The sequence below is a fragment of the Raphanus sativus genome, chromosome 6 (genome assembly GCF_000801105.2).
Source record: "Raphanus sativus cultivar WK10039 chromosome 6, ASM80110v3, whole genome shotgun sequence".
Lineage (NCBI taxonomy): Eukaryota > Viridiplantae > Streptophyta > Magnoliopsida > Brassicales > Brassicaceae > Raphanus > Raphanus sativus.
In genome coordinates this window covers 53,273,011-53,284,600 of record NC_079516.1, presented here as the reverse complement: position 1 = coordinate 53,284,600, position 11,590 = coordinate 53,273,011, and the positions used below count along the sequence as shown (strand labels likewise).

Below are 11,590 nucleotides of genomic sequence, written 5' to 3'. Positions count from 1 at the left end.
CAAATCCAAAATATTTAGGTTCTACCACACATCAATAATTGTTTCAAAATAATGAACTCTTTTATCAGAATTTATTACAGAAAATAGCAAAATACCAATATTTTTTTTTTTTATAATCCAGTATCCGATCACTAAGCGTGATCGACTAGCCCACCGGGCCTAAGTCCATGCCATTACAGGATTTTTAAACTTCCACTTAAGGGTTCCTGGTTACGCGAAGTGGTCTGGAAGGCGAGAGAAGCCCATGTGAAAGCTCTCGTGGCCAACGCGAATCGAATTCAGGGCATGCACTCCAGCCGGAGTTCCTTTACCACTAGGCCAACACGCATTGGTTAAAATACCAATATATTAATAGTGCATAATAACTAACATACAAAAAAACAAGTCTGGATCGATGTTTAGTGTTTATATTTGTTTACAATATATTAAACGTAATTGTCTTTTGGAGAAGGCGACGTGTTTATAAAATGTAAGATTCTCTGCATGTGTCATATAAAGCAACACTATATAACTCTGTTTCTTACTTTTAAGCTTCTAGAAGATAAGATTATTGCATAAGCAATGACCTCATATCTATTTCCTCCACTACCCAGCAAGAATAAAAACCTTTTTTCTTTCGTAAACAACATATTATTTTATGAGACTTTTTTTTGCGGTATTTTATGAGAGTTATGTTTTAAAAACTACTAGATCATGATCCGCTCGACCGAGCAGAAGTCATTTTTTTTTTATCTTTGTTTTTACTAAATGTTATACATGATCGCCAATGTGTATTAATATAAAATTTTGATAAATAACTATGTGTACTAATGTGTTTAAATAAGTAATGTGTTTAATTACTAAATTTAATTTTTAAATTTTAAGATAACGTAAAGTAGATTTTTCTGTATTATTTAAAATATATAGTGTTATATATTTTGTATTTTCAATATTTATCATACAAAACTTACATTGGGGTATTATTTATATGAAAATATGTGTAACATAATATATTTATATATTATATAAACATATGCACACCCACACGGGTTTTATTTTTAAAATGTATTCTATATTGTTTAGTTTTATGTAGTATCGAGTTTGTATAATTCAATTTTGTGTTTAAAGAACAATATCAAAACTGTCTTTCGTATGTAAAAATAACATTTTGCAAGCGCGAGTTGTGTCTTTTTATTGTAACACAAAATTTTATATAAAACTTATGTTTTTTGTACATTACGGAATTTAATTTTTTAAAATAATTATTATGTAATTTCAAAGTCAATTTTATCTCTGAGGTCCAATATATTTGTGTGTAATAGTTCAAAACATTTTTCGATATATATTATATTTCAGTTTGGTTTGTTTTTAGTATTATGTATAAGTATAATACTATACAATATTACTATATTCTATACAATATATGAAGCTATGTGTTATTTGTTTTAGAAAATAGATTAGGCCCAACGTAATTATAAGAATAGTCATATCTTTATGTATGTGTCTATGACTTATCTACCTAATGTTATTCGTACTAATAAAATTAATATGGCCAATGAAAGTATACTGATCAATTTAAAATGAATTGTATAGGGTAATTATAGAACGATTAATATTTTTAGTATTCTTATTATATATCTTATTTAAATCGACATGTAATAAATGTAAAATCATATATGGAATATGGACAAAAAGAAGAACTGTATTTAAGGAAATACATCAATGCAAAGTTAGACTATGATACATATTATATATAAAGAATAAGACATTTAATTTAAATATATGAAGTCTATTTTTAAAAATCCACTTAGAAAAAGTTGTAATGTTCCTGTTTTAATAAGATAGATAAGCGAAAATGTGCATTTACTGTTTCCACCACATATTTTTTTTCTATAGATTATGGTCTTCAAAATGCCAAAATATTTTATTTTCAGATGGCCAAGTTATCACAACATATTCATACGTGTCAAGTTCTCATGAGATGCATTAGATTTTCGTAACGTAAATAAATAGAAGTGTTTGTGCTCATCAGATCAGACACACAAGTCACTGACCTTCCAACACTTGCAACACCACACCAAACCAAAATTGAGCACTCAAATAAATAAATATAAACTTTCTTTTTGTTTGTTCTTTCGATGGAGCTCTTGAGCACGACCACTCTCTTAGCACTAGCTCTTCTGCTTCTTGCAGTTCCGAAGATATACAAATCTTGTTGGATCCTTGTTTGGCGGCCATGGATGCTATCAAGAAAATTCAAGAAAATTCAAGAAACAAGGAATCTCTGGCCCAAAATACAAGATCCTACATGGAAACCTCCGAGAGATAAGGAAGTTGAAGCAAGAAGCTAAGCTTACGGTTCTTGATCCAAACTCAAACGATATCTTCCCTCGCGTTTTACCTCACTTTCAACAATGGATGTTCGAATACGGTACCGTTTCATCTCTCTCTCTCTCTCTCTCTCTCTCTCTCTCTCTCTGTTTCTCATTAGATAAGGATGCATAAGTTACAAGTGGTATACGTAATATTAGGAGAGACGTTTCTTTTCTGGCAAGGAACAGAGCCGAGGATATTTATCTCAGACCATGAACTTGTCAAACAGATCTTATCAAACAAATTTGGTTTCTATGTTAAACCAAAGACAAGACCCGAGATACTTAAACTTGCTGGTAATGGACTTGTCTTTGCCGATGGTCTTGATTGGGTTCGTCATAGACGGATCTTAAATCCTGCTTTCTCCATGGACAAACTAAAGGTCTTTTTTAACAGACTTTTTCTCTTAACATATTTAACTATATATAACATTGATAAATATTTACTAATTTTTTTATACTATTGATCAGCTTTTGACAACATTGATGGTGGATTGTACTTTGAGGATGTTCGAGGAGTGGAGAAAACAGATGAATGATGGTGAAAAAGATAAAGTGGTGATGATGAATGTAGAGTTTAAGAGATTAACCGCTGATATCATAGCGACTGCAGCGTTTGGGAGCAGTTATATATGCTGAAGGAATTGAAGTGTTTAAATCACAAAAGGAGCTTCAAAAGTGTTGTGCTGCTTCTGTTACTAATGTCTATATCCCTGGAACCGAGTAAGTGTATATATAATCACTCTTTTTCTCGTTGATAAATTCTAGGGTTTTGAAGATTTGTTTGGATTCTTGTTTCACAAGGTACCTTCCTACACCTTTGAATCTTAAAATATGGAAGCTTGGTAAGAAACTAAACAACTCCATCAAAAGAATCATAGACGCGAGGCTAAAATCGAAATCCAAGAACATAGAGAAAGATTATGGAAATGATCTTCTTGGAATCATGTTAGCATCTGCAAGATCTAACGAATCTGAGAAAAGGTTGAGCATTGATGAGATCATAGAAGAATGCAAAACGTTCTTCTTTGCGGGGCACGAAACTACTGCAAATCTATTAACATGGACTTCAATGCTGCTTAGCTTGCACCAAGACTGGCAAGAGAAACTCAGAGAAGAGGTTTTCGATGAATGCGGTAAAGACAAGATCCCATATTTAGACAACTGCTCCAAACTCAAACTGGTAAAATGCACCTTAACAATGTGTTTCTTGCGTGCGAAGAAACCTCTTTTATTTTAAACCCAACTACAATTTACCTATGCAGATGAACATGGTACTGATGGAAACACTTCGTCTATACGGACCAGTGTTGAATATGATCCGGTCAGCATCAGAAGACATGAAGCTAGGAAACTTAGAGATCCCTAAAGGCACAACCATAGTCGTCCCCATTGTGAAGATGCACAGAGACAAAGCCGTTTGGGGAAGCGACGGTGATAGGTTCAATCCTATGAGGTTCGAAAACGGCGTTTCTCGAGCCGCTAATCACCCAAACGCATTTCTCGCGTTCTCAATAGGACCTAGAGTTTGCATTGGCCAAAACTTTGCCCTGATGGAAGCCAAGACCGTTCTCACCATGATTCTTCAACGTTTCCGGCTTAATATCTCCGACGACTATAAGCACGCTCCGGCTGATCACCTCACTCTTCAGCCACAATACGGTTTACCAGTAATGCTTCAACCTATCAACTAGTGGAAGGAACAAAAACTGCATCCAATTGTGTATATTGTTGACCTTCAAAGGCTAAAGATTTGGGTTTAAATATTAATCATTTTGGGCAGGGCCCGTTAGTTATCGCTACAAATTGCTATCTAATCAACATGTGTCCGGCCCATTAGAGACCAAAGTCAAAGTGACTGGTCAAAGCGATCATATGGTTAGTTTGCTTCTGAATTTGAGCTACGAGCCAGCATCAAATAAATCCACGTCCTACTGATAATTTATAAATATATCAGTGTACTAATTATAGTTTAGTTAGAAAGTGACCAATATAATAAAGAGCTTACCTGTTAGTTTATAAGAAGACGTAAATATCTTAAGGGTCCAGTCTGGTATACATGTTGGTTCATGATTCGATAAAGGAAAAATAATTGAAAATGCATAAGTTTAATTAAGAAAATAGGTATTAATTAAATGAATAATTTCGCCAGAGATGAATAGTGAAAACAAATATAATCAATTAAATACAAAAAAGAGGATCCACATGAATAAACTTTTGGAGAGGAGTGACGGAGAAAAGTGTAGGCCACATACGACCATCCCTGCCGGCACCACTAACTCTCTTAACATTAATTGTGTAGTTAATAATGAGAATGATATCTACCATTTGTTCACACCACATACTCTATTTGATGCAAAATAAGCCAAACAAATAGATACACTTGCTTAGATGTAACTATTTCATTAAATTTTCAACTACGTTTATGATTTTCCAAATGTTTTTTTTTTGTGTGTATCTCATATATACTAAAACACAAGTCATTCAACCACTAAAATTCTGACACATGGCAAAATTTTACAAAAAAAAAGAAATAGAAAAGCAATCGATTGATTTTCTTCTCCTCATCATTTTTTTTTCTGAAATTCTAACCACCTAAAGTCCTATTTTTACTCAGAATTTTCATCCCAGGTTTACTATCAAACTGTTTTTTCTGTTCTTTATAAGTTACCTTTTTGATCAACTACCTTCTTCTCTATATTTTCAGAGTTTCAAATATCGTGACTATCAGACTTTTTAGTGAGCAATATAGTAAAGAACTTCTCAAACCTTTGTCTATATACTCACAGTGCTCAGCTCCACCAATTTATTAGAGCAACGAAGGTAACAAAATATTTCTCTACGTTTTTTATCTATAAATTGATTTTCATATCTTTTTGGGTGACATATTTTTAGGAAAGTTCTGTTATTTATGTGTTCATGGAGAAAATGCAAACACTTTAAAATTACTATTTTTACATTTGTTGCAAATAGGAAATCAGGAATCCACCAGTGAGTAAGTGAGCTGCAGAAGTATTTTAAAATAACGACAAGAAAATAAAAATTCAGTATTGTCCCAGTTCATCTAAGAAAGACTTTAAAATTAGTATATATGCATTCGTTGCAAATCTATTTTTTTGCTTCAAAAACTTTAAGTATACCATTTCAATAAAATATTTGCCATAATATATTACAATTAATTTTTTCTTAAAATTCAAATTTATATTTTGTGGAAGATTCATTTTCAAGACAAATACAAAGAAAAACTGAATGAATTAAATATAGTATTCTGAAGTTTATATTTTGGGATATATCCCATATTTCCAAAATACTTGCAAAAATATCTATGTTAAAACAAATATGAGAAATATTATTTTACTGTTTACATTTTTTTTAAATACAACACTTCATGGGCAATAGTTAGCAAAAAAAAAACACTTCATGGGTAATTGTTATCTATATTTATAGTTTAGTTGATAAACTAAATTTATTTTGATTGATAATTATAAATTATGGTTTTATCATCAGTTTTTTTAAAAACACAATTATTTGGATCCGTGCGTAGGCACGGGAGTAACACTAGTAACTGGTAAATCTAAAGATAATATACTTTCCGATATTTTCCCCATAGATTTCTGAGTGTGTATGAAATCATAACTAGTATTCAGTGAAATCTTTTTTTATATATTATTTTGATTTTGATGTAGAAAACATCAGCAAATGCATAGTTGTTGATACACTCAAATTATTAATTGAGCGATATCTTTATATAACTATTGAATTGCCTCAAATGTAAGCAAAAAAAAACTATTGAATTGCCCCCAACGAGCAGTGCATATGGGACCAAGTTTGGCTTGTAATAAGAAGGGGGCTGTTTCGAAACTTTAGAGATCCTCCCGAAAGATCCCGCGTTATGGAAAATAATAGTTTAGTAATATGATATATTATCCTTATTAACAAAAATGTATCAAACGGTTGATTACCTAAAGCTACACTTTTGGATTATGCATTTAAACGCGCGTTACAGATGTCTCTAGTCATATAGCTGAGAATGATAGCTTTGTAAAAATGTATGAATAAATTAGTCAATCAGTCTAAATTATTTGATTAAGAAAAAAATTAAGCTAATCTGGTGACGTTAAAGACCAAAAAGTGTCGAATTTTCTAAGCAAATTAGAAGGCAGTCTACACAAGATAAAAACCACCAATCATGGTGAGTTTTTAAGAAGCTCATTCATATAATACGACACTAACTATTATAGTAAAATCACATAATGAGGGCAAATACGTAAATCACGCAAAATCCGGACTCAATATAAATAGGATCATATAGGTATAGCTCTAGCTGATACACAGAAATAAAAAGAACACTCTCAAAACGTTACAAAACCTCTTCACTTTCTTCTTGCTACTACCCTTTAATGGCTTCTGACGAGAGCATGTTGATCAATTCTTCTTTAGTTCTAGACGAAGAGTACTCTGATACAGATGATGGGTTTCATTACCAGACAAGGCAAAGTAGTTTGTCTAGGTTATCTATATGCACGAGCTCCTTCCACGACAACGACGATGAAGATAACACCACAAGTGAACCTTCCGAACTGGGTAACTTCATGTCTGAGCTGTCTCTTGAGAGCTTCGACGACATGGGAGCCGAGGCTGATGGAGAGATCTCTGACGGTGAGGATTCAGATTCCGATAAGGAGTCTGCTGGGTTTTACTCTCTCCCGACGATCATGTCTCGCCGGAGAAGAAAAGTCAACGTCTCCACCGGTTTAGAGAAAGATAACGAGGTGACGAGCGTCGATACGTTAGCTAAGCAGAGACGGTACGGTCACGGTTTTAACTTTAACGGCGAGGAGAGAGTCATGGACGGAGACGGAAACTGTTATGTAGGAGGAGGGGAAGGAGAGTCGTTGACGGTGTTAACGAAGGTGAAAGGAGGAAAGAAGTCGATGAAGATGGGTTTTGAGGAAGTGAAGGCTTGTAGAGATCTCGGGTTCGTTCTTGAAGTTCCGGGTCGGGTTTCAGTATCCGTCGGGTCAAACCGGGAGACTCAGACTAGTAGTGGCAGCAACTCTCCGATTGCCAACTGGCGTATCTCAAGTCCTGGAGATGATCCCAAGGAGGTTAAGGCGAGACTAAAGATGTGGGCACAAGCAGTTGCTTTGGCTTCTACGTCACGTTAAGCTTCTCTATGTTAGGGTTTGTCTTTCGAATATTTAGGTCTTTTTTTTTGTCCCATAATCTTACGAGCTGTTACCAGTTTTTTTCTCTTGAATCTGTAACTTTTCTATTGGTTTTGTAAATATGAAAAGTATAATATATGTTGAAAAAGATACACAATTTACTTGTAAACTATTCACATGGATTAGGTGTTACTCTGTTTTTTGGTATGTGATCTTTAGAAGCGTATGGATATTGAATTTCAACACACAAGGGACCCTGTAAAGACTAAACTAAACATACCAATCGAATAAAATAAGACCTCCTCTTAGAATAAGAATGAACCCAAACCCATCCCCTGCTAATCTATTCCATATGATGGTCACAATGATGATGATGCTGGAAACTCATACCCATTGCCTAATTTTTGTAAGAGTTTATGGAGAATTTACTTGCAGTTTTCAAAATCAAAATCAATTGGGTTTGAACTTATCATGCATGAATACCCTTGTAAATCAGACATCACAACAGATAACATTAACAACACAAAATCCTTTTATATTTGAACAAAAACAGCAGAAATTTCAAACTAGTCTCAAGTGTAAGAAAATTGATGTATCTACTACATACTTGTAAAGTAATCTCTCTCTATCACTTTAATGGTTTTTAAGAATTTTATTTTTGTTTCATTATAAGTGATGTTCTCATAATTTTAGATAAAATTTAATGTCAATTGAACAATTATAAAATTCTGCATATTTTTTTACTGATTGAGTTGGTTTTATTTAATATTATTTTATATAACCAAAATAAACTACATAGAAATTTGTATTTTTTTAATATTTATGTAAAAATCTTAAAAATCATTTATAATGATACGGAGGGAATACATTTTTGCATTTACTCATTTTATTTTTGAGTAATCACTGAGGAGCCCTTTTCCCATTACTCATTTTATTTTTGATCCTCATATTTTTGCATTTTGTTGATTTTATTTTGTGATGATTCTGTCACTCAAGAGCCACATACGACCAACTCTCTACAAATTAGCTGTGTAATTAATTATGAAAATGATAGCTATTATTTGTTCACACCACATACTTTATGTGATGCAAAATAGGCCCCAAAAAAAAAGAAACACATGCTTAAATGTAACCATTTCATTAATTTTCAACTACATTTATAATATTTCAAACCGTTTTGTGTGTTACTGGTAAACATAATGTACTCCAATTTTTAATTTGTTTTTTTTGTATAAAATGTTAAATGTGTATGAGTTGGGGCCATGGAAGATCAATATTGGAACTTTTGTGGTTAAAAGAATTAAAATCATAACTAGGTATTTAGTGAAATCTTTTGGATTATGCATCAAAACATGCATTACAAGTGTCACTACATGGTAGAGAGTTGATAGCTCTGTGAAATGTATGAATAGTCAGTTTTTTTCTTGTATCTATAACTCTTCTACTGGGTTTTGTTAAATATGAAAGCTATACTATATATTGTTTTGTGAAATGTGATCTTTTTATTAATTTTTAAGCTTCATTTAAATGTATACACTTTTAAATCCAATGCATATACTCAAACACAAATAAAAACGGACAACAAGGAGAAGATAGCATCATAAATAATGTGAAAGAATCAAGAAGCTGTTTGAGTTTGAGGATTTTTTTTATTTTTTTCAACTCATTTGAAGATGAGGTTGTGGCATGTTTTGTCACAAGGGTAAGGACAGTCAATGGCTTTGACTGCTTTTCGGTCAAAGTACCAATCACCAACAGATTCAGCTACCGTCTTGCCATTAAGCTTAGGAGAATCAGGTGCAAACCAAGTGTCCTGTCTTTCGGATTGGCAGTGAGCGAAGCATGAGTTAATGAACAGACCGTTCTGAGTCGAGGCCGAGAAAGACTTTACAACATTCACCATTTTACTCCTGAAGTCTACAATTCAAATAGATATAAGAACAAAGATGTATAGAATTAACAAACCATGAATCAATGATTGATACATTAGGAGATGTGAGCCAAAGAAAAGTCACCTTGGAAGAACTGGATTTGAGATGAGTTACAACGAGAGTGATCTGATGTGCATGGTTTCCAAGAGCCGGTTCTGTCAGCAGATGGAGGAGCTAAGCTCTCTTGTACCTGATGATGTATACAATTACTTCTGTGTCATGAGAATCAAAAGACTAGAAGCAACATTGAGTGATGATTATAGTTGAAGAAAGTGATTATTATTTACCTGCCAAGCGTCGTAAGCTGCATTTAGAAGAAACATGGGAGTCTTAATCTCTGAAACCAAGTTTTGGGGAAAGAAGCACTAATGAAACAAAAACAAAAAAAAAGCAAAAGGATTAGGTTGAAGATGCTCAAGTCCTGTCTAATTAATAGAGTGAAGAGATATACCGAAGTTGGATCCAAATGCTTTGTACAAGTAGTGGACAGTTCCTTTTGGAGGTTCTACAAACAATCATCAAGATTTACAGTTAAGTGTAAAATTATTAAATAGTAAGCATTCTTATGAGCTAGAACTCCTCTAATGATAAGATTTACCTGGACTGTAACAACACCTTGGAACATGTTCCTGAGAGAGTGGCCACCAGAGACATCCACTCTGCATTTTCAAAGTTTTGTGTATGTGTTAAAAAGACTTGATGAAGAAGAGTTAAACTAAAACCAAAGTTGAAGGAAGAGACTTACGCATCCATGAACAATCCAGCATCACTTAAGCATTTTACTTTGGTAGTACCGGGTAAGAGTCCCTTGAACTTATCGCAGTGCAGGATGGAAGCTAATCCTCCAGCTGAACATCCAGAAAGCAGAGCCTGTGTGATTTGATAGTTAGGTGAGTTAAAAACATCAAACCATATATATATATATATATATATATAAGCAAAATCCATTAAACATGATATTACCTGATCTGCTTTTTGCATGCCTTTAGAGAGCAGTTCTTCCATAGCTACTTGCCAGATTCTTTGTCCTCTATAGTATAGTTGTGAACTCTATATATATATAAAAAAAAAAGAACATTATATAAGTCTGCATTGTATTATGTTTGAATTACTCTCTGAGACTAACCTGGTCCTCACTATCGCCAGTGAAAGAGGCACCATCACAGTAACGCAGTTTGACTCTGTTCCAGTTGAAAAAGTCTGCATTGAAAAAAATGATAATTCAGTCAGTGGAAGCAAATGATAAAAGAGGTCATGATGGTTTTCTGGACAAGAAACAAACAAACAAACCAGGATTCTCGTTAGCTTTATTGCTTAAGATTCCAGTGAAGGCCAAAACTTTCTCCATGTGATTGGATGAGCCACGGCGTGTGGTTTTCCTGAAGACACAGTTCCTCCGTGTGTTGCACCATCCTCCTCCCTGTATTATCATCACAAGTCATATATAACCAAATTCGACCAAAACAAATCTTCTAAAGTCAAAACTACAATTAGTGAGCAAAGAACTGTAGCAGCATATTCATACCTCGAGTTGGATGAGCCAGCGGTTAGCACCTGATCCAAAACCACGGTGTATATGATAACCAGGCAGTGTCCCATCCAGACAAACTGCAACAAGTTTAGTGTTTTTGATGAAAATAATTCAAGTAAATCTCTTTTAGAGAAATAGACTCAATTTTCATCAACAAGAAACAGAGCAAAGTTTCAATCTTTTGTCTTTCAAAAAAACAGAACACATTCAAAGTTTCAAGCTTTTGACTACTTTAAACATGTCAAGCATTAACTATAGAGGGAGAGTACCAGCTCCTTTGGAGGCAGCTCCTTGAATCAAGGTGAGAGGCACCATGAGAAGCTGTGAAGAATTAGATGTCGCCATCAATTTACTTTCCATCAACCAGATCGCATCCTCTGTATTGCTGCTACTAGATCCGCTCTGAGCCACACACACGACAGAACACAGCCAAAGGCAGCTTATCGCCGCCGCAAACTGCACTACTACGCTAGTCATCTCCGCCGGGGACGTAAGAGCTGAGCAGAGACCAGAACTATTGAGTTGAGCTTAAGATCGGTTTAGATGGAGAGGAATCTTTTAAAATGCATGTGTATGATTGATTGCGAGTGTGTGATGCTTTTTTTATTT

At 33.9% G+C, this 11,590-nt stretch overlaps 3 protein-coding genes across 3 annotated transcripts; 2 read left to right on the top strand and 1 right to left on the bottom strand.

Annotated features, from left to right (window-relative positions):
* Positions 1-2,006: 2,006 nt before the first annotated feature.
* Positions 2,007-4,147, top strand: LOC108813602 (cytochrome P450 709B2). Its single transcript, XM_056989494.1, is given in 7 exon segments — positions 2,007-2,234; positions 2,236-2,410; positions 2,511-2,734; positions 2,823-2,981; positions 2,983-3,074; positions 3,156-3,534; positions 3,617-4,147. Coding segments are annotated over 7 exon segments (1,575 nt in total). The 5' UTR covers positions 2,007-2,117; the 3' UTR covers positions 4,046-4,147.
* Positions 4,148-6,663: 2,516 nt separating this feature from the next.
* LOC108807092 (uncharacterized) lies at positions 6,664-7,688 on the top strand. Its single transcript, XM_018579341.2, has one exon. It carries the CDS (start codon positions 6,752-6,754, stop codon positions 7,517-7,519), a length of 768 nt encoding a protein of 255 aa, XP_018434843.1. The 5' UTR covers positions 6,664-6,751; the 3' UTR covers positions 7,520-7,688.
* A 1,310-nt stretch (positions 7,689-8,998) lies between these two features.
* Positions 8,999-11,590, bottom strand: LOC108806304 (pectin acetylesterase 3). The gene is made up of 11 exons (XM_018578378.2): positions 11,251-11,590; positions 10,976-11,058; positions 10,741-10,870; positions 10,577-10,650; positions 10,414-10,500; positions 10,196-10,320; positions 10,049-10,109; positions 9,902-9,955; positions 9,738-9,815; positions 9,535-9,640; positions 8,999-9,436 (listed from the first exon to the last, which is right to left on the bottom strand). Exons 1-11 carry the CDS (start codon positions 11,456-11,458, stop codon positions 9,183-9,185), a joined length of 1,260 nt encoding a protein of 419 aa, XP_018433880.2. The 5' UTR covers positions 11,459-11,590; the 3' UTR covers positions 8,999-9,182.